Consider the following 27,922-nt stretch of genomic DNA (forward strand, 5'->3'; position numbering starts at 1 on the left):
CCGCACCCCTTCCCCAGCTGACTTGCTTAGTGCTCGGGGGGGGGGGGGGGCGCAGGGCAGACCAGGGGAGCCAGGGTCAGCCCAGGAGCGGGGGGGGTCGGCCCCCAGCCGGGTCCGTCCTACACTGAGCACATGGGGGGGAGCCCCTAGGCGGGGCCGGCTGCTCCACCGGCTCGTTGCACTTGCTGCCACCTCCCTGCTGGCCCAGGACAGGCCCTCGGGGTGAAGGATTCTGCCCCCCCCCAGGGCTTGGGTGCCGGCAGCACAAGGCACCGCCCCCAGCACCCCCACGCCCCTCGGTTCAGTGCTGGGCTGCGGCGCAGTCGGGGGGGGGTTACGTTATATAGCTTTATATAGATTTATAGATCATTTATATAAATATCTGGGGGGGCTGTACAATCTCCGGGGGGCTGAGCCATCACGAGCTGGGGGCGGCCGGCGGTCGGGGCGCGTCTCCGCCGCCCGCGTGCTCCAGGTCCGCGCAGTCGCCGTCCGAGTCCTCGTAGGGGGGGCGGGGCTGGTCCAGAGCCGAGGGAGAGGGGGGGGTCAGAGCAGAGACCGGGGGGACTCTGCCCCCCCCAAGACAAACCGCTGCTCCCCCTCCCGCCCCGGTGGGCTCGCCAGGTGCCTGGGTGGGCCGGGGAACCCAGGCACCCCGCAGCCCCCCTTCCCCCTGCCTGCTGTACCTCCCCCCAGGCCCCACCCGAGGCAGCATACGTGGCCCCTGGCTTCAGCCCCCGGCCCCGTCCAGCCCCCAGCAAGGGGGAATTGTCTCCCCTTGCCCCACAGCCTGCAGCCCCCAGGGGGGCGCCCCCCGCCCTCCCTGCCCACTCACCTGGGCAGCGTTCTGCTCGGCGCTGGGCTGGCGCTTGGCCGGCCGGCGGGCGGGCTCCTGCACCAGAGCCTGGCGTGGGGCGTCGGAGCCGCCCGCCTCGGGGGGGCCGCTGGGCGAGGCCTCGCTCGTGTTCCCCTCCTCGCCGTCCCCGTCCGAGAAGTTCTCCGAGCTGAAGGTGGAGAGCGACTGGCGCTTCCGCAGCCCCTGCGGCCACCTGGCACCAGAGCAGCCCCCGTCAGCCGCCAGCGGGGGGCTGCCCCGCACCCCACAACAGGCTGGGACCAGAGCCAGGGACAGAACCCAGGCGGCCGGGGTGTCAAGCCCCCCCCCACTGCTCTAGCCACTAGGCCCCCCTCACTACCCAGAGTCCTGGCCCCCAGGCCAATTGCTCTAACCACTGCACCCCACTGTCCTCCCACAGCTGAGCTCCCCCCGCGCTCTAATGCATCTGACCATGGGGGCCAGTGAGTTTCCTGCGCTAGTACAGCCCCCCCCGAGGGCGACACCCCCACAGGCCACCCCCCCCCGGCCGAGGGCCCGAGCCCCACGACTACGCACCTCTGCCTCAGCGGCAGCTCCACCTCGCTGTCCACCTCGCCCTCCTCCTCCTCGGAGGAGACCCCCCGCTTCTGGGGCAGAGAAGCCACGTTAGTAGGGCCTGCCCCTCCCACCAGGGCCGTCCTGGGGGGGGCCCCTTCAGGCCCCTCTATTTCCAACCCCCTCCCCCCTCCCAGCACCTCCCCAGGATCTGTGCTGTCCCTCAATGCCGCTCCCCCCCCGCCAAGGCCCTGCTCCTCTCCCCCCCATCCGCCCACCGCACAGCTCCCCCCCCCGCCAAGGCCCTGCTCCTCTCCCCCCCATCCGCCCCCGCACAGCTCCCCACCCCCCGCCAAGGCCCCCCCTCCTCTCCCCACCCCCGCCAAGGCCCTGCTCCTCTCCCCCCCATCCGCCCCCGCACAGCTCCCCACCCCCCACCAAGGCCCTGCTCCTCTCCCCCCCATCCACCCCCGCACAGCTCCCCACCCCCCGCCAAGGCCCCCCCTCCTCTCCCCACCCCCCGCCAAGGCCCTGCTCCTCTCCCCCCCATCCGCCCCCGCACAGCTCCTGCCCCCCCTGCCAAGGCCCTGCTCCTCTCCCCCCCATTCGCCCCCGCACAGCTCCCCACCCCCCACCAAGGCCCTGCTCCTCTCCCCCCCATCCACCCCCGCACAGCTCCCCACCCCCCGCCAAGGCCCCCCCTCCTCTCCCCACCCCCCGCCAAGGCCCTGCTCCTCTCCCCCCCATCCGCCCCCGCACAGCTCCTGCCCCCCCTGCCAAGGCCCTGCTCCTCTCCCCCCCATCCGCCCCCGCACAGCTCCCCACCCCCCGCCAAGGCCCTGCTCCTCTCCCCCCCCATCCGCCCCCGCACAGCTCCTGCCCCCCCGCCAAGGCCCTGCTCCTCTCCCCCCCATCCGCCCCCACACAGCTCCCCACCCCCCGCCAAGGCCCTGCTCCTCTCCCCCCCATCCACCCCTGCACAGCTCCTGCCCCCCCCGCCGAGGCCCCAGCTCACCTGGCTCCGGGTCACGGCGGCTCGATACAGCAGCGCGGCGGGGGTGAGGTGCTGCTGGGCCCCCCCGCCGGCCCTGCCCACCTTGCCCCCGGTGGCCGGCTCCTCGCCCGGCTGCAGCCTCTGGCCCCCGTCTGCCGGCCCCACGGCTCCCTGCCTGGCCGAGGGCGAGTCGGGGCTGCTGGAGAAGGGCACGGAGGCCGTGTCCTCGCTGGGGGTCTCACTGCGGGGCTGCTCGGCCGGCGGCGACTCGGGGCCCCCCCCTTTCCTGGCCCCGGCCCCCAGCGCGGTGCTGATGAGGTCGGGGCTGGAGGACGACATCCGGCGCAGCAGGTCATGCTGCAGCCCCCGCAGGGCGGCACAGGCCTCCGGCCGCGGCCCTGCCGGCTCCGGGCCCCGGGGCCCCGCCAGCTCCCCGCAGCTCCCCTTGGCGCTGGCCTTGCGGTACCGCGGCCTGGCCCGCCGGCTCCGGCCCGGCGACGTGGGGCCCTTCTGGCACGCCGGGATGGCCACCTGGGCCAAGGCCGAGTCCAGCTTGGGCAGGATCACCTCCGTCTTCAGGATGTCCGGCCTGGGGGGAGCGCGGGTCAGGGGCGCCGGGGCGCAGCCTTCTCCCCGCCCTCCCCGGCTCTGCGCCCACCCCCACCCCTGGCCTCTCTCCCCCTTCTTCATCCTCCCCAATCTCTGGGCCTTGCCCAATTGCTCAGCCCCCCCCCAGCTCCCGCTGTTCCCCGTCTCACGCCCCATCCCCCACCCTCCGGAGCCTGACACCCCCATTCACCAGGCCAGGCTGCCTTCCCCCCTTCCTTCCACTAGGCCCTTGTTGAACCCTGGCCTGCCTCCCCCACCGACCCCCAACCTCTGGTGACCCCTGCACGTCCCCTTGGGGCAGCCCCCCGTGTGAGACCCGCTGGTCGCCCCTGGGAATCCGGACAGAAAACCCGGCTGCCGGGGCAGATTTCACACTCCGGGACGTGCCCTGGACCCCACCCCCCTTCCTGGATGTAACCGCTAGGCCCCGCTCTTCCCCCTCCCCCCACAGCCAGGGCCTGAACCGAGGGTTCCCGACTCCCCCGGGCCAGGCGGGCCCCTCACCGCTTGCTGTGCGGGGACAGCTTCTGGGGCACGTTCCTCTTCTTGATGAGCTTCTCCACCGTGTTGCCGTGCAGGAGGCTGCGGGACGCGTGGGGCTTGAACAGCCCCGGGTACTTCTTCTCCAGCGCCTGCTCCCGCCTGCCGGAGAGAGACTCAGCCCCGGCCCGGCGCTGCCCCCCCCCCCCGCGAGACTGCCCCCGCCGCGAGACTCAGCCCCGGCCCGGCGCTGCCCCCTCCCCGCGAGACTCAGCCCCCCCCGTGATACTCAGCCCCCCCCGCGAGACTCAGCCCCGGCCTGGCGCTGCCCCCCCCCGCGAGACTCAGCCCCGGCCTGGCGCTGCCCCCCCCGCGAGACTCAGCCCCCCCCGTGAGACTCAGCCCCCCCCGTGAGACTCAGCCCCGGCCTGGCGCTGCCCCCCCCCCACGAGACAGCCCCCCCCCGTGAGACTCAGCCCCCCCCCCCGTGAGACTCAGCCCCGGCCTGGCGCTGCCCCCCCCCGCGAGACTGCCCCCCCCGCGAGACTCAGCCCCGGCCTGGCGCTGCCCCCCCCCCGCGAGACAGCCCCCCCCCGTGAGACTCAGCCCCCCCCGTGAGACTCAGCCCCGGCCTGGCGCTGCCCCCCCCCCGCGAGACTCAGCCCCCCCCCCCCCGTGAGACTCAGCCCCGGCCTGGCGCTGCCCCCCACGAGACAGCCCCCCCGTGAGAACTCAGCCCCCCCCGTGAGACTCAGCCCCGGCCTGGCGCTGCCCCCCCCGCGAGACAGCCCCCCCGTGAGACTCAGCCCCCCCGCGAGACTCAGCCCCGGCCTGGCGCTGCCCCCCCCGCGAGACTCAGCCCCGGCCTGGCGCTGCCCCCCCCCCCGCGAGACTGCCCCCCCCGCGAGACTCAGCCCCGGCCTGGCGCTGCCCCCCCCCGCGAGACTGCCCCCCCCCGCGAGACTCAGCCCCGGCCTGGCGCTGCCCCCCCCCGCGAGACAGCCCCCCCCCGTGAGACTCAGCCCCCCCCCCGTGAGACTCAGCCCCGGCCTGGCGTTGCCCCCCCCCGCGAGAGCCCCCCCCCGTGAGACTCAGCCCCGGCCTGGCACTGCCCCCCCCCCCGCGAGACAGCCCCCCCCGTGATACTCAGCCCCCCCCCGTGAGACTCAGCCCCGGCCTGGCACTGCCCCCCCCGCGAGACAGCCCCCCCCGTGAGACTCAGCCCCCCCCCGTGAGACTCAGCCCCCCCGCGAGACTCAGCCCCGGCCTGGCGCTGCCCCCCCCCCCCCCGCGAGACTGCCCCCCCCGCGAGACTCAGCCCCGGCCTGGCGCTGCCCCCCCCCCGCGAGACTGCCCCTCCCGCGAGACTCAGCCCCGGCCTGGCGCTGCCCCCCCCCGCGAGACTGCCCCCCCCCGCGAGACTCAGCCCCGGCCTGGCGCTGCCCCCCCCCGCGAGACAGCCCCCCCCCGTGAGACTCAGCCCCGGCCTGGCGCTGCCCCCCACGAGACAGCCCCCCCGTGAGACTCAGCCCCGGCCTGGCGCTGCCCCCCCCGCGAGAGCCCCCCCCGTGAGACTCAGCCCCGGCCTGGCACTGCCCCCCCCCGCGAGACAGCCCCCCCCGTGATACTCAGCCCCCCCCCGTGAGACTCAGCCCCGGCCTGGCACTGCCCCCCCCCGCGAGACAGCCCCCCCGTGATACTCAGCCCCCCCTCGTGAGACTCAGCCCCGGCCCCAGAACTGCCCCGTCAGCGGGAGGGCAGGATGCAGCGGGGGGGGGCGGGGGCAGGAGGCGGGAGGGTAGCGGGGGGGGGCAGGAGGCGGGGCGGTAGCGGGGGGGGGGGCCCTCACCGGAGCAGCTCCTTCTCCTTGAGCTCCAGCTGCAGCAGCAGGGCGCTGAGCTCCATGTACAGGTTGTTGGCTCGCTCCAGCTTGCGCTCGTAGTGCTCCCGGATGTCCAGCGCGTGCCTGGGGGGCAGTGCAGCTGTCAATCACCCGGACGGAGGCGGGACCAAAGGGCCCCCCCATCAGACTGGGGCGTCACCCCCCAGGGGCCCCTGCCCTGTGCCTGCCCCATCCCAGGAATGTCACCCCAGGCCGACCGCCCCCCCGCCCAGCCCCACCCCACATGGCCCCCCCGCTCCCCTGCGGGCCCCCCGACCTCAGCTCCTCCCGGCGCCGGCTGATCAGCTCCTCCTCCAGCCGGTGCAGGCAGGTCCCCTCCGACTTGATCTTCTCAAAGTGCAGCTTCACCTCCTCCCGCCACTCGGCCTGCGGGGACACGGCCCGTCAGCCCCGCCAGGGCTGTGAGCGCACGGGGGGCAAAGGGGATCGGGGCGGGGGGGGGATAGTGCAGCTGGATGTGAGAGGGCGCGCGGAAAGCAGGACGGAGCGGAGGGGGGAGGGGGGGCCGGGGGAGGGAGCGGTGGGAGGCTGGGCAGGGTCTGGGGGGAAGCAGCGGGGGACAGCAGGGGGCAGGGCCGGGGGCCGGGAGGGGCAGCAGTGGGGCCGGCCAGGGCAGCAGGGGGGCCGGGAGGGGCCGGGGGGGCAGTAGGGGGTGGGGCCAGGGGCCGGGAGGGGCAGCAGTGGGGCCGGGCAGGGCAGCAGTGGGGCCGGGAGGGGCCGGGGGGGCAGTAGGGGGTGGGGCCAGGGGCCGGGAGGGGCCGGGGGGCAGTAGGGGGTGGGGCCAGGGGCCGGGAGGGGCAGCAGTGGGGCCGGGAGGGGCCGGGGGGCAGTAGGGGGTGGGGCCAGGGGCCAGGAGGGGCAGCAGTGGGGCCGGGAGGGGCCGGGGGGCAGAGGGGGTGGGGCCAGGGGCCGGGAGGGGAGGGGCAGTAGGGGGTGGGGCCAGGGGCCAGGACGGGCAGCAGTGGGGCCGGGAGGCAGAGGGGTGGGGCCAGGGGCCGAGCCCACCTGGGATTTGAAGTAGGTCTCCTGGGGCGTGGAGAGCACGTCGGCCGAGGCGATGTCGAGGTGCAGCAGGATCTGGCGGAAGGACGGCCGGTTGCGGGGTTTGCTGTTCCTGGGGGCGCAGAGGCAGGTTGGGGGCCCGGGTCACACATGGGCCCCAGCCCACGGCCTGACTCACGCGGGGCCCCAGGGTACCTGGCTCGCGGGGGAGGGGCTGGGACCCGGCCCACCCCTGACATGAGGGGGGCCCTGAACCGCTTCACGTTGGGCAGACTCTGCCCCTTGCCCATGTGGCAACGGGAGGGCTGGGGGGCACTCACCAGCGGGGGGGGCCAGGGGACCGGGGGGCACTCACCAGCGGGGGGGGGGCCAGGGGACCGGGGGGCACTCACCAGCGGGGGGGGGCCGGGGGGTCGGGGGCACTCACCAGCGGGGGGGGCCAGGGGGCACTCACCGGCGGGGGGGGCCGGGGGACTGGGGGGCACTCACCAGCAGGGGTCCGGGGGGGCACTCACCGGCGGGGGGGGCCGGGGGACTGGGGGGCACTCACCAGCGGGGGTCCGGGGGGGCACTCACCAGCGGGGGGGGCCAGGGGGCACTCACCGGCGGGGGGGGCCGGGGGACTGGGGGGCACTCACCAGCGGGGGTCCGGGGGGCACTCACCAGCGGGGGGGGGCCAGGGGGCACTCACCGGCGGGGGGGCCAGGGGGCACTCACCGGCGGGGGGGGGCCAGGGGACTGGGGGGCACTCACCAGCGGGGGTCCGGGGGGCACTCACCGGCGGGGGGGGGGCCAGGGGGCACTCACCGGCGGGGGGGGCCGGGGGGGCGGGGGGCACTCACCAGCGGGGGTCCGGGGGGGCACTCACCAGCGGGGGGGGCCGGGGGGGCGGGGGGCACTCACCAGCACTGGCGCAGCAGGACCTTGAAGCCGTCGGGGCAGCCGGAGGGCACGGGCAGGTGCAGGCTGTTGCTGCCCACGCCCCAGATGATGGCTGACGAGTCCACGTCCTTGTAGGGGATCTCGCCCGTCAGCAGCTCCCACAGCACCACCCCGAAGGACCTGGGGGTCGTGTCAGAGTGGGTGGGGGGCCCTCTGGTGGGGGGCCATCTGTGACCCCCAGAATCAGCCCCTCCTCCCCCAGCCTGCCCCCCAGGCACCCGCTGATGGGGCAGGGAAGCAGCCGGGCTCAGCAGGGTGCCAGGCCAGGGGAGACGCTCTGCTGCCCCCAGCCCCAGACATGCCTGCCCCCCAGCGACTCCTCCCACACCCCAGATCCAGGCCCTGGCTTAGAGCTCAAGGGGCTGCAGGGCAGAGGCTGGGGGAGGGAAACTGAGGCACGGTAACCTTAGTGCAGCTCCCTCTACTGACCCATCCCCCCCCCGCCCCGGCGCTCACCAGATGTCGACCTTCTCGGAGACGGGCTCGTTGCGAATGACCTCGGGGGCCATCCAGGCCACGGTGCCGGCGAAGGACATCTTAGTGCTCTTGTCGCTCAGCTCCTTGGAGGTGCCGAAGTCCGAGATCTTCACCACGTCGTCGTAGGTGATCAGCATGCTGGGGGGGAGGGGAGGGGCATGGTGGGGGGCAGCTCCCAGGCTGTGGGGGTCTGGGGCCCTTGGGGGTGCGGGGTGGGGTGGGGGGTCCCCTCCAGCAGGGCTGGGAAAGACTCGGAGAGAGATAGATCAGGCTGCATCTCGTGTGCCCATCAGCGGGGGGAGGGGGGCAGAGGCTGGGGGGGGCAGGGCATTACGGCACGAGCTGGGGACTCTGCGTTGCCATGGGGTGCCCCCCTCCTCTGCCGGGCACAGACCAATCCTTGCCCCCTGCCCTGCAGGCCCCAGCCCCTCCCCCTCCCCTGCAGGCCCCAGGCCCATCCCCTCCCCCTCCCCTAGCCCCAGCCCCAGCCCCTCCCCTGAAGGCCCCAGGCCCCTCCCCTCCCCCTCCCCTAGCCCCAGCCCCTCCCCTGCAGGCCCCAGGCCCATCCCCTCCCCTGCAGGCCCCAGGCCCATCCCCTCCCCCTCCCCTGCCGGCCCCAGCCCCATCCCCTGCGCTTACTTGGGCGACTTGAGGTCGCGGTGGATGATCTTGTGCAGGTGCAGGTAGTTCATGCCGCCAGCGATGCCCATGGACCAGTCGACCAGCAGGGAGGGGGTGACTTTGCGCCCGGCCCGCAGCACCTCGTAGAGCTGGCCCTGGGCGCAGAACTCCATGATGATGCAGTAGCAGGGCGCCTGGGTGCACACGCCCCTGCGGGGAGGAGCGAGGCTGGGTCAGACCCCCGCCCCGCAAGGGGCCTCCTCCCGGCCAGGAACAGGGCACCAGCTGGGCAGGGGTGGGCGGGGCTGGTGGGCGCCAGCTGGGCAGGGGTGGGCGGGGCCAGAGGACACTCCAGGGGAACAGCCAGGCTTTGCCCCTCCCTGGGGAGCCTGTGCCCCTCACCCGAGCTGGCTTTGGCTGAGTGCCCTGCCGGTCGCCAGGCACCGCTTCGCCCCCGGCACAGGGGTGCACATGGGGGTGGGCACTGCCTGGCCCCCGGCCTCCCATGGGCACGCGGCCGGGCCCCGCACTCACTTGAAGGTGATGATGTTGGGGTGTTTGAGCCGGCGCAGGTGCTTGATGTCGGTCTCCTTGAAATCTCGCACCTTCTTCACCGCCACCTCCTCGCCGCGGAAGCGCCCCAGGAAGACGGCGCCCTGCGCCCCGCTGCCCACCCACTGCAGGTCCAGGATCTCCTCGAACGGCACCTCCCACGTGTCTGCGGGACAGGGCAGGGCTGGGACCCACAGCTGGCACCACCCGCCCCGGGCACAGAGGCTGCTGGCTGCCTGGCCCGAGGAGCTGCCCATCATGTGCCAGGAGCATGCTCCCCGTTAACTCACGTGTGGGCACGTGCACACAACTGCACACGCCCTGACACACAGGCCCACGCACACGGAAACCATCACAACCCTGGCACCCAAACCCGGCCACCCTGCCGCTTCCTGAAAGGCACCTTGGGGACCGGGCCAGGGACCCCACCGGGCGCTGCCCATCGACACACGCTGGGGACAGGGACAGGGACCCCACCGGGCGCTGCCCATCGACACACGCTGGGGACAGGGACAGGGACCCCGCCGGGCGCTGCCCATCGACACACGCTGGGGACAGGGCCAGGGACCCCGCCGGGCGCTGCCCATCGACACACGCTGGGGACAGGAACAGGGCCAGGGACCCCGCCGGGCGCTGCCCATCGACACACGCTGGGGACCGGGCCAGGGACCCCGCCGGGCGCTGCCCATCGACACACGCTGGGGACAGGGACAGGGCCAGGGACCCCGCCGGGCGCTGCCCATCGACACACGCTGGGGACCGGGCCAGGGACCCCGCCGGGCGCTGCCCATCGACACACGCTGGGGACAGGGCCAGGGACCCCGCCGGGCGCTGCCCATCGACACACGCTGGGGACAGGGCCAGGGACCCCGCCGGGCGCTGCCCATCGACACACGCTGGGGACAGGGCCAGGGACCCCGCCGGGCGCTGCCCATCGACACACGCTGGGGACAGGGACAGGGCCAGGGACCCCGCCGGGCGCTGCCCATCGACACACGCTGGGGACCGGGCCAGGGACCCCGCCGGGCGCTGCCCATTGACACACGCTGGGGACAGGGACAGGGACCCCGCCGGGCGCTGCCCATCGACACACGCTGGGGACAGGGACAGGGACCCCGCCGGGCGCTGCCCATCGACACACGCTGGGGACAGGGCCAGGGACCCCGCCGGGCGCTGCCCATCGACACACGCTGGGGACAGGGCCAGGGACCCCGCCGGGCGCTGCCCATCGACACACGCTGGGGACAGGGCCAGGGACCCCGCCGGGCGCTGCCCATCGACACACGCTGGGGACAGGGACAGGGACCCCGCCGGGCGCTGCCCATCGACACACGCTGGGGACAGGGACAGGGACCCCGCCGGGCGCTGCCCATCGACACACGCTGGGGACAGGGACAGGGACAGGGACCCCGCCGGGCGCTGCCCATCGACACACGCTGGGGACAGGGACAGGGACAGGGACCCCGCCGGGCGCTGCCCATCGACACACGCTGGGGACTGGGCCAGGGACCCCGCCGGGCGCTGCCCATCGACACACGCTGGGGACCGGGCCAGGGACCCTGCCGGGCGCTGCCCATCGACACACGCTGGGGACAGGGACAGGGACCCCGCCGGGTGCTGCCCATCAACACACGCTGGGGACAGGGACAGGGACCCCGCCGGGCGCTGCCCATCGACACACGCTGGGGACAGGAACAGGGCCAGGGACCCCGCCGGGCGCTGCCCATCGACACACGCTAGGGACAGGGACCCCACCGGGCGCTGCCCATCGACACACGCTGGGGACAGGGACAGGGACCCCGCCGGGCGCTGCCCATCGACACACGCTGGGGACAGGGACAGGGACCCCGCCGGGTGCTGCCCATCGACACACGCTGGGGACAGGGACAGGGACCCCGCCGGGCGCTGCCCATCGACACACGCTGGGGACCGGGCCAGGGACCCTGCCGGGCGCTGCCCATCGACACACGCTGGGGACAGGGCCAGAGACAGGGACCCCGCCGGGCGCTGCCCATCGACACACGCTGGGGACAGGGACAGGGACCCCACCGGGCGCTGCCCATCGACACACGCTGGGGACCGGGCCAGGGACCCCGCCAGGCGCTGCCCATCGACACACGCTGGGGACAGGGCCAGGGACCCCGCCGGGCGCTGCCCATCGTCACACGCTGGGGACAGGGCCAGGGACCCCGCCGGGCGCTGCCCATCGACACACGCTGGGGACAGGGACAGGGACAGGGACCCCGCCGGGCGCTGCCCATCGACACACGCTGGGGACAGGGACAGGGACAGGGACCCCGCCGGGTGCTGCCCATCGACACACGCTGGGGACCGGGCCAGGGACCCTGCCGGGCGCTGCCCATCGACACACGCTGGGGACAGGGCCAGGGACAGGGACCCCACCGGGCGCTGGCCATCGACACACGCTGGGGACAGGGACAGGGACCCCGCCGGGCGCTGCCCATTGACACACGCTGGGGACCGGGCCAGGGACCCCGCCGGGCGCTGCCCATCGACACACGCTGGGGACCGGGCCAGGGACCCCGCCGGGCGCTGCCCATTGACACACGCTGGGGACAGGGACAGGGACCCCGCCGGGCGCTGCCCATCGACACACGCTGGGGACAGGGACAGGGACAGGGACCCCGCCGGGCGCTGCCCATCGACACACGCTGGGGACAGGGCCAGGGACCCCGCCGGGCGCTGCCCATTGACACACGCTGGGGACAGGGACAGGGACCCCGCCGGGCGCTGCCCATCGACACACGCTGGGGACAGGGCCAGGGACCCCGCCGGGCGCTGCCCATCGACACACGCTGGGGACAGGGCCAGGGACCCCGCCGGGCGCTGCCCATCGACACACGCTGGGGACAGGGCCAGGGACCCCGCCGGGCGCTGCCCATCGACACACGCTGGGGACCGGGACAGGGACCCCGCCGGGCGCTGCCCATCGACACACGCTGGGGACAGGGACCGGGACAGGGACCCCGCCGGGCGCTGCCCATCGACACACGCTGGGGACAGGGACAGGGACCCCGCCGGGCGCTGCCCATCGACACACGCTGGGGACAGGGACAGGGACCCCGCCGGGCGCTGCCCATCGACACACGCTGGGGACAGGGCCAGGGACCCCGCCGGGCGCTGCCCATCGACACACGCTGGGGACCGGGCCAGGGACCCCGCCGGGCGCTGCCCATCGACACACGCTGGGGACCGGGACAGGGACCCCGCCGGGCGCTGCCCATCGACACACGCTGGGGACCGGGACAGGGACCCCGCCGGGCGCTGCCCATCGACACACGCTGGGGACCGGGCCAGGGACAGGGACCCCGCCGGGCGCTGCCCATCGACACACGCTGGGGACCGGGCCAGGGACCCCGCCGGGCGCTGCCCATCGACACACGCTGGGGACAGGGACCGGGACAGGGACCCCGCCGGGCGCTGCCCATCGACACACGCTGGGGACAGGGACAGGGACCCCGCCGGGCGCTGCCCATCGACACACGCTGGGGACAGGGCCAGGGACCCCGCCGGGCGCTGCCCATCGACACACGCTGGGGACAGGGACAGGGACCCCACCGGGCGCTGCCCATCGACACACGCTGGGGACAGGGACAGGGACCCCGCCGGGCGCTGCCCATCGACACACGCTGGGGACAGGGCCAGGGACCCTGCCGGGCGCTGCCCATCGACACACGCTGGGGACAGGGCCAGGGACCCTGCCGGGCGCTGCCCATCGACACACGCTGGGGACAGGGACAGGGACCCCGCCGGGCGCTGCCCATCGACACACGCTGGGGACAGGGCCAGGGACCCCGCCGGGCGCTGCCCATCGACACACGCTGGGGACAGGGACAGGGACCCCGCCGGGCGCTGCCCATCGACACACGCTGGGGACAGGGACAGGGACCCCGCCGGGCGCTGCCCATCGTCACACGCTGGGGACCGGGCCAGGGACCCCGCCGGGCGCTGCCCATCGACACACGCTGGGGACAGGGCCAGGGACCCCGCCGGGCGCTGCCCATCGACACACGCTGGGGACAGGGCCAGGGACCCCGCCGGGCGCTGCCCATCGACACACGCTGGGGACAGGGCCAGGGACCCCGCCGGGCGCTGCCCATTGACACACGCTGGGGACCGGGCCAGGGACCCCGCCGGGCGCTGCCCATCGACACACGCTGGGGACCGGGCCAGGGACCCCGCCAGGCGCTGCCCATCGACACACGCTGGGGACCGGGCCAGGGACCCCGCCGGGCGCTGCCCATTGACACACGCTGGGGACAGGGCCAGGGACCCCGCCGGGCGCTGCCCATCGACACACGCTGGGGACCGGGACAGGGACCCCGCCGGGCGCTGCCCATCGACACACACTGGGGACCGGGACAGGGACCCTGCCGGGCGCTGCCCATCGACACACACTGGGGACCGGGACAGGGACCCCGCCGGGCGCTGCCCATCGACACACACTGGGGACCGGGACAGGGACCACGCCCCGGTTCCTCCAGCCTCTGCCCGGCCCCGGTGCTTCCCCTCCCCCACAGCGGCCGGCACACCTTCCTGCTGGTGCTTGTGCTCGGTGGAGTAGGCTTTGCCGAGCATGCTCCAGACGGGCTTGAGGCAGCCGAAAAGCCCTTCCAGGAACCCGCTGCCCGTCTGGCAGTGGAGCCGGACCTGGTCGGCATGGTACCGGGCCTGCCACACCTCGGCGCTCCCAGCGCCCGCCCCCCCGGCTCCGGCCCCGGCCTCATGCTGCTGCAGCTGCAGGACGCTGCTGGCGAACTGGTCGCGCGTCTCCTCGCTGGGCGTGGGGCTGTGCCCGCCCCCGTCGACGGGCAGCACGTCCCGCAGCACGCACTGCGTGGGCGTCAGGTCCTTCTCGGGCGTGCAGTCCGAGGCCTCGGGGTCCAGCTTGCGGAGGGAGCTCTCGGCCAGGACGGCGCTGAAGCCGGCGAAGGACGGCGAGGGCGTCCGGGTGTCGTGGAGGCAGGCCATGGCCGGGGCCAGGCATCAGCCGCCCCGGCGCCCCGGGGGTGGCGGGCGAGGGCTGGGGAGGGAAGGAAAATCCTCGTGAGCAGGATCCCGATGGGAATTACGGGCGTAGCCAAGGCCTGAGGGGCGCTGGGCACCAGCTGGGGCCCCGGGAGAGGGCTGCCCGCCCTGGGGGGGGGGCATGGGGCAGAGGGAGCCCCGGAGCTGGTGCCAGGGCTGGCGTGGGCCAGGCCGCTCCGGGTCCCTGCCCTGCCCCAGGCCGGGTTGGGCTCCCCGCTCCCGCTGTGCCGGCCCGAGCGCTGTCCGAGGTGCTGAAACCTCCGCCCGGCCCCGTCGGCTGCTCGCTCGCCGCGACAGGTCCTGCCCCTCAGGGAGACCCAGAGAGAGAGAGAGAGAGAGAGTGTGTGTGTGTGTGTGTGTGTGTGTGTGTGTGTCCCTGTGCATCTCTGTGCATAGCTGTGAGTTTGTGTGTGTAGTCAGTGTAGCTCTGTGGGGCTGTGTGTGTGTGTACATCTCTGCACCTAGCTGTGTGTATGGAGTTGTGTCAGTGTAGCTGTGTGTTGGGGTGTGTGCGCACATAGCTGTGTTTGTGACTTGTGTGTGTGTGTGTGTACATAGCTGTGTGTGGAGTTGTGGGTCAGTGTGGCTGTGTGTGGGGGGAGTTGAGGGTCAGTGTGGCTGTGTGTGTGTGGAGTTGTGGGTCAGTGTGGCTGTGTGGAGTTGAGGGTCAGTGTGGCTGTGTGTGTGTGGAGTTGTGGGTCAGTGTGGCTGTGTGGAGTTGAGGGTCAGTGTGGCTGTGTGTGGGGGGAGTTGTGGGTCAGTGTGGCTGTGTGGAGTTGAGGGTCAGTGTGGCTGTGTGTGTGTGGAGTTGTGGGTCAGTGTGGCTGTGTGGAGTTGAGGGTCAGTGTGGCTGTGTGTGTGGGGAGTTGAGGGTCAGTGTGGCTGTGTGGAGTTGTGGGTCAGTGTGGCTGTGTGTGTGGGGAGTTGAGGGTCAGTGTGGCTGTGTGGAGTTGAGGGTCAGTGTGGCTGTGTGTGTGTGGAGTTGTGGGTCAGTGTGGCTGTGTGGAGTTGAGGGTCAGTGTGGCTGTGTGTGTGTGGAGTTGTGGGTCAGTGTGGCTGTGTGGAGTTGAGGGTCAGTGTGGCTGTGTGTGTGGGGAGTTGAGGGTCAGTGTGGCTGTGTGGAGTTGTGGGTCAGTGTGGCTGTGTGTGGGGGGAGTTGAGGGTCAGTGTGGCTGTGTGTGGGGGGAGTTGTGGGTCAGTGTGGCTGTGTGTGGGGGGAGTTGAGGGTCAGTGTGGCTGTGTGTGTGTGGAGTTGTGGGTCAGTGTGGCTGTGTGGAGTTGAGGGTCAGTGTGGCTGTGTGTGTGGGGAGTTGAGGGTCAGTGTGGCTGTGTGGAGTTGTGGGTCAGTGTGGCTGTGTGTGTGGGGAGTTGTGGGTCAGTGTGGCTGTGTGTGGGGGGAGTTGAGGGTCAGTGTGGCTGTGTGTGTGTGGAGTTGTGGGTCAGTGTGGCTGTGTGGAGTTGAGGGTCAGTGTGGCTGTGTGTGTGGGGAGTTGAGGGTCAGTGTGGCTGTGTGGAGTTGTGGGTCAGTGTGGCTGTGTGTGTGGGGAGTTGTGGGCCAGTGTGGCTGTGTGGAGTTGAGGGTCAGTGTGGCTGTGTGTGTGTGGAGTTGTGGGTCAGTGTGGCTGTGTGTGTGGGGAGTTGAGGGTCAGTGTGGCTGTGTGGAGTTGTGGGTCAGTGTGGCTGTGTGTGTGTGGAGTTGTGGGTCAGTGTGGCTGTGTGTGAGTGTGTGTGTGCCCAAGGTTGCAGTGTGTGTTGGCAGTGCTGTGCCAGGCTCTCTCCTGCACGGTGCCAGAGCCCAGCTCACTTAGCATGCAGTGCAGCAGGCTGCCCGGGAAGTCAGGCAGCCGTGCGGGAACCAGGAGCCGGCCCCAGGCTCTTGCCACCCTACTGCCTGCGCCTTTCCCTGGGAAGCAGGGAAGCCCTCCCCGCTGGCCAGCATCGCCATGGCAAGACCGACCCCCCTCCAGCCCAGCCACTGCCCAGAATAGGGCACTGCAACCCCCCCCCCCCACAGGGCCAGCGTCCCCGGGGGCTGAGTGCCACCCAGGGGTGACTCCTGCTCTACACCCTGCGAGCAATTTCAGGGGCCTTGTGTTTGAGACACTCCACTGGGAGACGGGGCTGGACACAGAGGCTAGGGGAGTTAGGTACCAAATGCCAGTGAATGTCAATGTCACCTGTGCACTGAAATCCCTTTGGTTGGATAGAGCATGAGGTAGAGCCATTGGAAGGGGGGAGGGATAGATAAATAGCTAGATAAGATGGGATGAATAGGGATAGACAGACAGACATGGGGATGGATGGACAGACGGACTTGGGGATGGATGGATGGACGGACACGGGGATGGAGTCTTTCTTTACACCTCAAGACAAAAGCATTTTGCAAGCACTGGTCCTGGCCCAGACGGGCCCCACTCGTTCGGGGAGGGCAGGGGATGCAGGAGCCAATGGGTGGCCGTAAGGCCGGGCGCAAGGGGATTGTCTTTTGGCAAATGCTACAGGCCTGAAGCCAGGAGCTTCTCTCCTGCACGGAGTTAGTTCTCTGCTCCGGGGCAAGTTCCTACCTCCAGTGGCCTGCTGGAGGACGGGGCAGAGTCTGGGGTTTAAAGCTCCTCGGGTCAGACCCTGCTTGCCGAAGGGGAGACCAAGCAGCTGTTAGACCCAGAATCAGGTGATTAGGGTCTAAAAATAGACAGATCAGAGGATGAGTAACAGGGGTGAAACCAGGGCAGGGCAGAGGCAAACACAAGGGGATCCTGCCCCATTTGTGCCCCCCCCTGGGCCCGGCGGGGGCCCCTCCTGTCTGTGTCACCGGCCACGACTCTATTGTGGATGCACGAGCCAGGGCGGGAGCTGGCTCGTGTGGCCAGTGCTCCCATAGGGCTGACTGCGGGGGCAGGGGGACACTGGCCCATGGGGCTGACTGCGGGGGCAGGGGGACACTGGCCCATGGGGCTGACTGCGGGGGCGGGGGGACACTGGCCCATAGGGCTGACTGCGGGGGCGGGGGGACACTGGCCCATGGGGCTGACTGCGGGGGCGGGGGGACACTGGCCCATAGGGCTGACTGCGGGGGCGGGGGGACACTGGCCCATGGGGCTGACTGCGGGGGCGGGGGGACACTGGCCCATGGGGCTGACTGCGGGGGCGGGGGGACACTGGCCCATAGGGCTGACTGCGGGGGTGGGGGGACACTGGCCCATGGGGCTGACTGCGGGGGCGGGGGGACACTGGCCCATGGGGCTGACTGCGGGGGCAGGGGGACACTGGCCCATAGGGCTGACTGCGGGGGCGGGGGGACACTGGCCCATGGGGCTGACTGCGGGGGCGGGGGGACACTGGCCCATGGGGCTGACTGCGGGGGCGGGGGGACACTGGCCCATGGGGCTGACTGCGGGGGCGGGGGGACACTGGCCCATGGGGCTGACTGCGGGGGTGGGGGGACTCGCAGCTACTTTCCTGACCACAACTGCCCACGGAGGTCGATCCCGCGCAGCCCGGCTCTGGGCACTGTGCCCGCAACTCCCTTTACACATCGGGTGAGCCAATGGCTGCCGGCTAGGCTTGTGATTGGCCAGCAAGCCATTTGTATGCAAATGAAGCTAGGCCTTGGGCCACTGGGGTGAGGCTCCATGTGGGTCTGTCTCTCCCTGCGGCTGCTGTCTGGCATGAGAGGCAGCACGTGGGGGGGGGGGGGGGGGCACAGAAACACACTGTGATCTGGGTCACAACCGGGGGCTGTCCGGGAAGCTGGAGACCGACAGACCCTCCCCCCTTCTCCCAAGCCAACAAGGCCCCTCACTACAGAGCTTGGCTTAGCTTCCCCCAGCTGGCCAATCTCACTCCCCACAACCGTAGGGACAGGGGGCGTGTCCTCCTTTGTGAACACCCCCCGTCCTTCGCCACCCCGTACTCCGAGGGACAGAGCTCCTCTGGCTCCCCGGGGTGCTCCCAGCCTGCAAACCCCCACCGGGGGCAAGGGACGGAGCATACGGGGTGCTGGGGAGGGTAGACAGACAGTGTGGAGATGGATGGATGGATACATTGGACGGGGACAGACAGCCAACCAACCTTTTCTTCATCCCCCCTCACTGACCCCTCTACCGCCCTTTGGCTGGGCTGTCCACAGGACGCTAGTTTGCTCTGTCTCCTGCACTCCCCAAACAGCCCCCATCCCCCCCTTTCTGTGACTCTACCCATCCGGCTTGCTCACCTCTATTTAGTAAGCGGGTGTCCCATGTGGCTCGCAATGGGCCCATCCCCCATTGCACCCCACTGCAGCACCCTCTCACTACCCCGCCCCACATGTGGTGCCCGCGCCGTGCAGGAGTGACAGCGAGCGGGGGACCCAGCCATGCCAGCGGGGAGCAGAGCCACCCCCTTGGGGGTCAGTAGGAACCGGGCTCAGCCATGCACAGGAACCAACCCAGCATGACACGCACAGCCTGGGCGCCTGGCTGACATGCAGGGGGAGGGGGGCAGTGGCCTGGGGGCTCTGCTGAGGATGGGGGGGAAGGAGGAGAGAGGGGTATGGAGCAATCCAAGCCCAGGGTCAGTTTGTCTGTCTGCACCCGTTTGAGAGGAGATTCAGTGCGGGGATCGTACCCCATCTGCGCCCCATCTGTGCCCCTCGTCCTACAGCCTCACCCTCCTACAGCCTTACCCCAGTGCCAGGCCTCTGGTATCCCTCTGGTAACCCTCACCCCCGGAGTCTTCCTTACACTGCAAGACCTCAGCCTAGGAGCCAGAGCCCTTCTTACTCCTCACCCTAATCCCCTGCACCCCCTCACCCAGTGCCAGACCCTCCAGGACTTCCCATCACAATACCCTGAACCCCCATGCCCCTTACCCCCATGCCTGACTCCTGCACCCCTCACCCAGCACCAGACCCTTCCAGCACCCCTGGCAATCTCCCCCCCAGTGCCACAACATGCCTGCACCCCGATACTCAGACCCCTTCCCCTCCGCCCAACCCCCTGCGCTCTGTCCCCCAGTGCCAGACCCCATCATAGCCTCCGCCAACCCCAGACCCCTTCCCAGGCCCCTCACCCTAGTGCCCAAACTCCTGCCTGCCCCCCAGTGCAGCCCCTTTTCCAGCGGGCTACTGGAGGGGTGCCCTTTGCCAGGCAGCTGGTGCCCTCTCAGCACTGCACACGGGGGGATGCCCTGTGCCCAGCACACACCAGCCATCCTGGGGCTCCTGCCTCTCCTGGGGGCAGCCCTCAGCATCATCCCTCCCCAGCCCCAGCCAGGGTCCAACCACCCGCCCCACTCACCTGTCACCAGCCATGGGGGGACCAGACCCTCCCTTCCCACCGCCCGGCCCCTCACTTCAGCCTGGTTGATTTCCCTCTCATTGGGTCCCCAGCGCGGTGCCTTCTCTGGGGGCTACCCCACAGCACGGTGCCTCTCACCAAACCCGCCTCTCCTGGGCTACCCAGCCCGGCCTGCCAGGGCCACTACCCACAGCTGCCTAATCCAGCTAGCTAGCCCCAAGCCTGCTTATCCATTGATCCTCACACCCCCTCGGTCTATCCATCCCCATACACCCCCTCTATCTATCCATCCATCCCCATATACCGCCTCTGTCTATCCATCCATCCCCATACACCGCCTCTGTCTATCCATCCATCCATCCATCCCCATACACCCCCTCTAGCCATCCATCCCCATACACCGCCTCTATCTATCCATCCATCCCCATACACCGCCTCTGTCTATCCATCCATCCCCATACACCCCCTCTGTCTATCCCTCCATCCATCCATCCCCATACACCCCCTCTGTCTATCCCTCCATCCATCCATCCCCATACACCGCCTCTGTCTATCCCTCCATCCATCCCCATACACCCCTGTCTATCCATACAGTCCCCCCCACATCCTCTATCTATCTATCCATCCATTCATCCCCAAGCCTGCTTATCCATCCCCATACATCTATCGACCTACCTATCCATCCTCAGACACCTCCTCCATCCCCAAACCTGCTTATCTATATATCCACCCCCAGATACTGTATCCATCCGTGCATCCATCCCGAAGCCTGCTTATCCGTTGATTCCCCCCCCCCCATCTGTCTGTCCCCAGATCCCCCTCTACCTGTTTGTCTGTCCCCCGCCCCTCCCCCACCTATCTGTCTGTCGGTCTGTCCCCCGCCCCTCCCCCACCTATCTGTCTGTCGGTCTGTGCCCAGCTCCCCCTCTATCTACCTAACCCCAGGCCAGTTTCTCTAGCCGGGCGGCCGCCCCCACGCGGAGCTGCCGCTCCCTTCACAACTCTCTGTCTACCTGTGCCCCGGCCCGTCGGCCCCCCCCGGCCCGGCAGAGCCACCCACCTGGGTCCGTCCGCCCGTCTGTCCGTCCGCGCTCTCCGGGCGCCCCTTTCTCTCCCGCCTCCATGTGCTGCTCCCCCCCCCCCCCGATTCTGCGCCGGGCCCGGCGCCGCCCCCACCCCCCTGCCAATGAAGCAGCCTCTTCCCGGCCCCGCCCCCGGGGAGCCAGCCAATGGGCTGCGCCCCTGCCGCAGGTAGCCCCCGTGCTGATGTCATCGCCCGGGAGGCAGGAGCCAAGGTGAGCGGCGCCTGAGCTCATCCCTGGCCGGGGGGGGGCTCTTCGCTCCGGGCCAGATTAACCCTTTGGGCGCCGCGAGATGGGGACACCAGCCCCCCCCCCCCCGCGGGCACCTCCCCAGGGCAGGGCAGCAGCGACTCTGCCCTGCAGCCCCCCCGCAGGGCCCTGCCCCCCATGGCTGTGCCTGGCCACGCAGCAGGGCCCGGGCGTGCGGGGGAAGGGTCCCGTTTGCCCCCCCCGTGCCACGCTGTGCAGGCCCAGGGGCACCAGGCCCAGGGCAGCGGGAACGGAAGGAGTCCAGGGCTCCGTGCCAAGGCATTCAACACCCTGGTGCCCCATAGAGCCAGCGCCCAGACACCCGCCCCCATCACTCTCCCAGTGCCCCGGTGCCCCTTCCAGTGCACACATCACCCCTAGATTCGCCCAGGGGCTCGGGGCTATGTCTCCAGCCACCTGGCCAGGGCCATTACAAGCCCCGCAGGCAGGCCACGGAAGAGTCTGGAAGATCTGTCCCCCTGCCCAAGAGACATTGACCCCCGGAAAGTGGGGAAGGATGGGGGCACCCTGACAGTGGCTGTGGGGTGAGGGCTAACGGGAGGGACCTATGGGCCCGTCTCCTTCTCGTCAGGGTGGCCGTGTTCCTGGCTGCGATGCCGACTTACTGTGTCTCCCAGGACAAGTCATTTCCCCTCCGCGCCTCAGTTCCCCTTTCTACCCTTTGCATTGCAGCCCCATCCAGCTGAGATCCTAGAACCATAGAACTGGGAGGGACTTCGCGAGGCATCGAGTCCAGCCCCCTGCCCTCATGGCAGGACCCAGCACCGTCCTGACCATCCCTGACAGGGTCTGTCCAACCTGCTCTTCAATATCTCCAGTGACAGAGATTCCACAACCCCCCAAGCAATTTATTCCAGTGTTTAACCCCCCTGGCAGGCAGGAAGTTTTCCTAATGTCCAACCTCAACCTCCCTGGCTGCTTGTCCCGTGTCCTCAGAGGCCGAGGACAATTTTTCTCTCTCCTTGTAATCCCTTTTTAGATACTTGAAAACTGCTACCATGGGGGGAGATGGGTGCCTTACTGGCCAGAGAAGGCTAGCAGGGAGAACAGAAGCCTAGAGAGGAAAAGGGGCTTACCCTCCATCACCCAGAACCCCAGGCCCTGGATCTGCTGGGTGACCATGGGCAAGTGCCCCGTGCCTCAGTTTCCCCTGACACTCTTTAGATGGCCAGCTGTTTGGAGCAGAGACGCCCTCACTGCATGTGAACGCACAGTCCCTAGCACAGTACAGGCGTGATCGCTGCAGGGGCCTAGAGGTGCTACCGCTGTGTGTGTAATAAAAGCAACCTCAGCAAGCGTTCTGGGTTGATGCCTCGGCACCGCTCAAGCTGCAGCCTGGTGCGGCGCTGGTGGGGGGCAGCGTGAGGCCGTCCTGCAGGGTTTAAGGCAAAGGAGGTAACTGATTTAGTTGGAAATCCCTCCCCAGTGCGGTTGACACCCACAGAGGACGTGTCAGGGGAGGGGACGCCGTGAGCATCAGACAGAACCATGGTCTTGGGTCTTGTCCCTGCTGCTGAGTGATGTTGAGGGAGTCAAGTCCCAGCACCGTGCCTCAGTTTCCCCATCTGAGGATCATCACCCTCATCTACATTACAGATGGTTCTGAGGTTTCAAGTACCGTATGAGAGGCAGCACGGCCCAGTGGCGAGAGCACTGGATTGGATCTCAGAGAGTCCTGGATCCTATACCTATTTCACTGTGCCTCAGTTTCCCCCCTCACTCTTTGGGCTGTGAGGTCTACGGGGCTGGGACTGCTCTTCTGTTGGTGTCTGCATGCAGCAACCAGCACAGTAAGGCCTTGGCTACAATCTTTCAGGAGCTACTATAATGCCAGGGGGAGGGGTGAAAAAGCCGAAGGCTTCGATGCTAATGAAATTCCACAGGAGGTGGGTGCTTGGCTCCCTTGGGAAATCCCCCCGAGTTGTAGCAGTGCTGCCCCCCCCCGTCCCACCCATCTCCAGCTGTTTCCAGTGCCCCCTGGGCAGCCGCTGGGCGGGGCCAACACCCACAGAAGTGCAGGGCCAGAGGTGTAGTGTGGCACGGTGCCCACCTGGTGCACTTGGAGCTCCAGGGCCCGGAGCAAGGGCACTGAAGGAAACCACGGGAAAGAGAGACGCCTGCATCAATTCCTTGCAAAGGTGCCCGGTGGGAAAGCAGGAGGGGGGGGCTGATGCCCTTGGGAAAACACCTGCCCCTGGGGCAGAGCAGGATTCTGCAGGGAGGGGGTAGCGGCGGGACTGAAAAGCGAGGTGCTTTCTGCCACCCCTTTCCAGGACAGAGGGTAGCTAGCCACCCCTCCCCCACCCATCTGGCTGTAGCTCGCTGGCTCCAGTACAAGAGCCAGTACAAAGCTATAGAGAGCTCTCTGCCCACCAATGTCCCCTCGAACATTTTCCACCTGTGTGCAGAATAAATGCTGTTCTGTGCACCGATGCATGTGTGAATGTGCACCACCCATCGCAACCGGCTGCTGGCTGTGGGCATGCTGGTAACCAGCTGGGAGGCACCTGAATCTCTCCTGGACAGCTGCCCAAGCGCTCAGCGAACAGGGACCACTGCTGCCCACCCCCACACAGGGCCCCCGTGCTCTGGCTCCAGTGTGTCCCAGCAGACAGAGAACTGGAGGCAGGCTGAGGAGCCTGGTCTCAGCTCTGCGAGTCACGTCTCTCGGAGTCTCTGTTTTCCCCCTTGAGAAATGGGGAGAAGAATCTTGGCGTCCTTCTGGGCCAGGAACCGCCCTCTCGCCGCCCTGTGGGCCACGGCGCCACGCAAGCCCTCCACGCCCGAGGCTTCTCTCAACACGCACAGACACATGCACGCACACAAACGCAAACACAGCCCCACACATGCACACGCACACCCACGCCCTGACACACACACAAATGCACACACACAAAGACACACGCGAATGCAAAGACAGACACACGGACACACACACGGACACACTCACAAACGCGCGCACACGCGCAGACGTGGACAGACAGCGAGACACTAGCAAGACTCTGATAACGGAGCTGCCGGGGGGAGGGGGCTGTGGAGGGATTTCAAGGCAGGTCTGGCTCTGGCCGTTGGAAGGGGGGCTCTCCCCGTGAGTGCCTAGCAGCAAACGCCACGTTCCCTCGGAGGGTGGACAAAGCCTTCCTGACAAGGGACCCAGCAACGCTGGTTTCAATTCCCTGCTCTGCCCCAGAATTCCTGTTTCATTGGGGGCAAGTCATGGAACCGTGCTGTGCCTCAGTTTCCCTTTGTCTGCCGCGCTTTATTTCCCACGGCATGCTCTTTGCGGCAGGACTCGTGCTGCCCAGACCTCGTGGGGGGTGTGCACGCGACACGCCCTGCAACACAAACGCAGCATTGCCACCTCTTCTGGAGGGATGGCGAGGCCCGTGAGACTTGGCGCTTTCCTCCAAGTCCCAGCGCTGGAGTGACACGATGACTGAAGCTACGCGGGTGTGGGGCGAAGGGGGGGGAACTAGGTGACCTCTTGAGGCTCCTTCCAGCCCCACATTTCCACGAGTCCGTGGTGAGCGTCTCTGCTCTCGTGTAGGAGCAGGTTCTGGGTCCTTGTGGAAGCTGGGAATTTCGACTCCAAGCCAAGAAGGCTCAGGCCGCACCCTCCCAATAGGGGGGAGGGATAGCTCAGTGGTTTGAGCATTGACCTGCTAAACCCAGGTTGTGAGTTCAATCCTTGCAGAGGCCATTTGGGGCAAAAATTCCTCAGGGAGGGTACCTGGTCCTGCTGTGAAGGGAGGGGCCTGGACTCAATGACCTGTCAAGGTCCCTTCCAGTCCTAGGAGATAGGCAATCTCCATTCACCTAAATGTCTCATCTTTTAACCTCCCCTGGGCACGGGGCTGGCACTGGGGTTGCCAGGGCAGAGGGAGAACGCCCACTGATCTCCAGAGGCGGGTGATGAGGGGCTGGATCGTTACAGGCCAACGATGGGCGCTGGTGCTGTACAAAGAAAGCTGCTGATGCTACCTGGGCTCCCAACCGCCCTGCTGGGCAGGGGTCAGATGGGCCCCATGCTGCCTGGCCCAGGTGACTTGGCGCCCCAGTTTCTTTCCCAGCTTCCTGTGCGCCCTACGGAACTAGCACTGGCCACCGCTGGAAGCTGGATGCGGCGGCGGCTGCTCTGGACCCACCATCTCTCGCCCTCTTCCCCGCGCCAGCACAGCACCTCGGGGGATGCGTCCGGGAACCCCGGTGGGTCTTTCATCTCCAGGGCCCTTTGGCTCCTGCATCTTTCTCTGCTCCCTCGGGGCAGGGAAGCCAACTCCTCTAGCTCCATGCTCAGGCTCCTCCTTGTGCAGGCCTGCGTTGCCGTGCGAGTTGCACGAGCACACGTTGCACGTGGCGTGGGTTCTACAAGGGCATGTTGCTCCGTGGGTCACGGGCCGACAATGCCACGCGCCTCTTTTGCCCCCTCACCGGTTTTCTCTGAAACGTAACAAATCGCTGGGGCCAAGGGGGCTGCTCTTGTTTCACTGGGAACACCAGCCCCCCCCATCTGATCCAGTCTCTGGGCTGCTCCAGTGGCCAGGACTAGACGTGTCATGGGGTGAAGGAACCTCCTCCGGGCTAGTGATGGAACATCCGTCTTCAGCGGCCCTCCGCCCAAGCCCTCCGAGACGCTGGTGCGTGCCCTGTAGAATGAGGGTTTATCGTCCTTCTATTACGGGCTGGACCTCTCTGGTCTGGCACTTCCTGGCCCGGCAACATCCGTGGCAGGACTTAGCCAGCTATCCACTCATCATGGGGGTGGCCACGTCTCCCATGGGCCCGTAGTTTGTTTACAGCCCTCAGTCCTGCCTCGCCGGGCGCGTCTACCCTGTGGCGCTAGCTCAAAACAAGCCAGGCACTTGGAGCTCCCCAGACTGCGTCCCGTCTTTCGAGCTCATTGCGAAACAGACCACCGTCCCGGCAGCCCCCTAGTGCCCGTGGAACCGGGGTTACCGGGACGTCGGAACAACTTGCCCGTTATGCGATTCGAAATAACGGGCGCGCTGTCAAGACGTGGATCCCGGGAGTATCCCGACATAGCGCCGCAGCGTAGATGTACCCTCGTCGTCTCAGAGCCCAGGAGCGGAAGTGCCGGTTCGGCACCAGTCGGGCTCCAGGTGTGCCGGATTAGAGAGCTCCAAGCTGTACGTGTTTTGGTCCCCTCTAATGTAACTGCAAACTGCCTGGATCTGCCAGGGCTATTGCCGGCTTTGCAGCCATGCGGCTCGCCCAGAATCTGGCGCCTGGGGTGTTTGTACCACCTGGAGTCCAGGCCTCAGCTGGCTGGGACCCCGCCGCAAGCCTGAACGTGGTGCGCATCCCACGGGGCCAAAAGAGAGTCCAGAGCCTGAGCTGGGGGCTGGGACCAGGGATCGCCTGAGCTCGGGGGCCGTGTTCTGCCGCAGCCTGGGCTGGCTGCAAATCTTCCCTCCAACCTGCTTTCCCCGCACAGGCGAAAGCGTCGACCCAGCGCAATTCTCACAAAAGGCAACTGTCTTCCTTCTGAAAAATCCCGTGTTTGTATTTAGAAAAGGGACCCCCACACACACTCCCGCTGAGCGGTGCCACCGCTGGGTCCTCCCCTCTCACCACCGGCCCCGGCCCCAGCTGGGCGTTCCTCTTCCATGACGCAAAGTCTTCCCTGGCCGGAGGGGAGACCACAGTGCATCATGGGAAATGTAGTCCAACCAGGAGGCGTGGCCGATAAGAGAGAAAGGGGGCAGCTCCCTAAAGGTGCGGTCTGCTCGGCGTCTCCCTGCCGCCCTTACTCCTGCCTGTTGAGAGATCATTCCCTATGGGCTCAGAGGCTCCCCTGAGCAGGGAAGCCCCACCCCAGAGCTGGCTGCATTTCGGCTGTGCCAACCACAGTACCCGGCCGCCAACAGTTAGCAAAGCAAAACACAACGGCCAGGCAATTCGCAGGAGCGGCCTGCGCCTCCCCCCAGAGACACGCCGGCCAAGCAGCCTGCTGCCTCCCCCCCGCACTAACACTGGCAGCCCGCCACAGACGCACGCCCCCCAGCGCACCAGGCCGGGAGCCTGCGGCAAGCCAAACCTTCAAGTTGTCTGGGGACAGCTGGCCCGAGGTGGGGCAGACCCTGACAGTGCGGACGTGGGCCGGACCAGGTCTCCCCAGAAAGATGCAGAATTTTGTTGGGGGGGGGGGGGCGGCTTGGGAGGCTGCCGTTTGGATCCGATCCGGATCCGGGTTTGCCTACTGGCTTCCCTTGCTGGGCTGGAACCGGAATCGGGAGCAGGGCGCTGCCCGGCACCACAATCCGCCCCCCTGCTGCTGAGGGGGCAGAGTGTGTCTGGGGGGCGAGGCTTGCTCCCTGACAACCTGCCTCCCCCAGGGGAGCGCCAGGAAGCGCGACGCTCCCCGCCCAACCGGAGCCGGAGGTCAAAGGGCATTTCCGAGAACCCGCCTGGGAGATGACTTCATCCCCTAGCCAAGGGATTTTATTTCCCCAGTGGGGGGGGGGGGGGGGGGGGAGGAGCTACGGGGGAGGGGCAGGAGGGGGCTTTCTTAAGCTACTGGTTAGGGTTTTGTCTCATTCATACACTGAGGCCTGAGTCGCCCCCCCCCCCACCCCGCAGGACGAGGGGGGGTTGACGGGCTCTCAGCAGTCCCTCAGTGATGCAACCTTCAGACTCTCGTCTTTCCTCCCAAACCGTTTCCTTAATGAGACGATTGTGTCATTTCCCCTGTGCTGCCCGGCCCACCCCTCCCCTCCCCTCCCCGCCGCCCCGGCCCCCTGTCTCGGACACTGCAGGGGGCCATGGAAGGACTTAGCATCAGTAGATCTGGAAAGCTCAGTAATGTGACCTTCCAGCCAGCAGTGCCCTGCCAGGGCTAGCTAGGACCCTGGAGCCGCGAACTTCTACTCAGCAGTGCCCTGCCAGGGCTAGCTGGGACCCTGGAGCCGTGAACTTCTACTCAGCAGTGCCCTGCCAGGGCTAGCTGGGACCCTGGAGCTGCGAACTTCTACTCAGCAGTGCCCTGCCAGGGCTAGCTGGGACCCTGGAACTGCGAACTTCTACTCAGCAGTGCCCTGCCAGGGCTAGCTGGGACCCTGGAGCTGCGAACTTCTACTCAGCAGTGCCCTGCCAGGGCTAGCTGGGACCCTGGAGCTGCGAACTTCTACTCAGCAGTGCCCTGCCAGGGCTAGCTGGGACCCTGGAGCTGTGAACTTCAGGCCAACAGTGCCACAAGGGCCCCAGCACCATTCACACTGGGACTGCTTCCTGGCTGCTCTGTCCCGTGAAGTAACTGACGCCAACACAAAGTCA

At 68.8% G+C, this 27,922-nt stretch overlaps 1 protein-coding gene across 2 annotated transcripts in view; it reads right to left on the reverse strand.

Moving 5' to 3' along the window:
• Nucleotides 1-314: 314 nt before the first annotated feature.
• MAP3K12 (mitogen-activated protein kinase kinase kinase 12) overlaps nucleotides 315-27,922 on the reverse strand; it is a 54,013-nt gene continuing 26,405 nt past the window's right edge. Inside the window, exons 1-14 of one of the 2 annotated variants that reach the window (XM_075901615.1) lie at nucleotides 20,338-20,446; nucleotides 13,506-13,996; nucleotides 8,935-9,118; nucleotides 8,419-8,610; nucleotides 7,759-7,917; nucleotides 7,264-7,422; nucleotides 6,364-6,472; nucleotides 5,615-5,724; nucleotides 5,305-5,421; nucleotides 3,480-3,617; nucleotides 2,388-2,955; nucleotides 1,394-1,464; nucleotides 836-1,049; nucleotides 315-517 (exon numbers count right to left, since the gene is read on the reverse strand). In XM_075901615.1, the coding sequence (XP_075757730.1) occupies nucleotides 419-517; nucleotides 836-1,049; nucleotides 1,394-1,464; nucleotides 2,388-2,955; nucleotides 3,480-3,617; nucleotides 5,305-5,421; nucleotides 5,615-5,724; nucleotides 6,364-6,472; nucleotides 7,264-7,422; nucleotides 7,759-7,917; nucleotides 8,419-8,610; nucleotides 8,935-9,118; nucleotides 13,506-13,944 (2,559 nt within the window). In that variant the 5' untranslated portion in view covers nucleotides 13,945-13,996; nucleotides 20,338-20,446 and the 3' untranslated portion in view covers nucleotides 315-418. Of the gene's footprint in view, nucleotides 518-835; nucleotides 1,050-1,393; nucleotides 1,465-2,387; nucleotides 2,956-3,479; nucleotides 3,618-5,304; nucleotides 5,422-5,614; nucleotides 5,725-6,363; nucleotides 6,473-7,263; nucleotides 7,423-7,758; nucleotides 7,918-8,418; nucleotides 8,611-8,934; nucleotides 9,119-13,505; nucleotides 13,997-20,337; nucleotides 20,447-27,922 lie in introns of those variants that run through there. The other variant, XM_075901616.1, reaches the window with a different exon arrangement.

Source organism: Pelodiscus sinensis, chromosome 19, assembly GCF_049634645.1.
Source record: "Pelodiscus sinensis isolate JC-2024 chromosome 19, ASM4963464v1, whole genome shotgun sequence".
In the NCBI taxonomy this organism is placed as follows: domain Eukaryota; kingdom Metazoa; phylum Chordata; order Testudines; family Trionychidae; genus Pelodiscus; species Pelodiscus sinensis.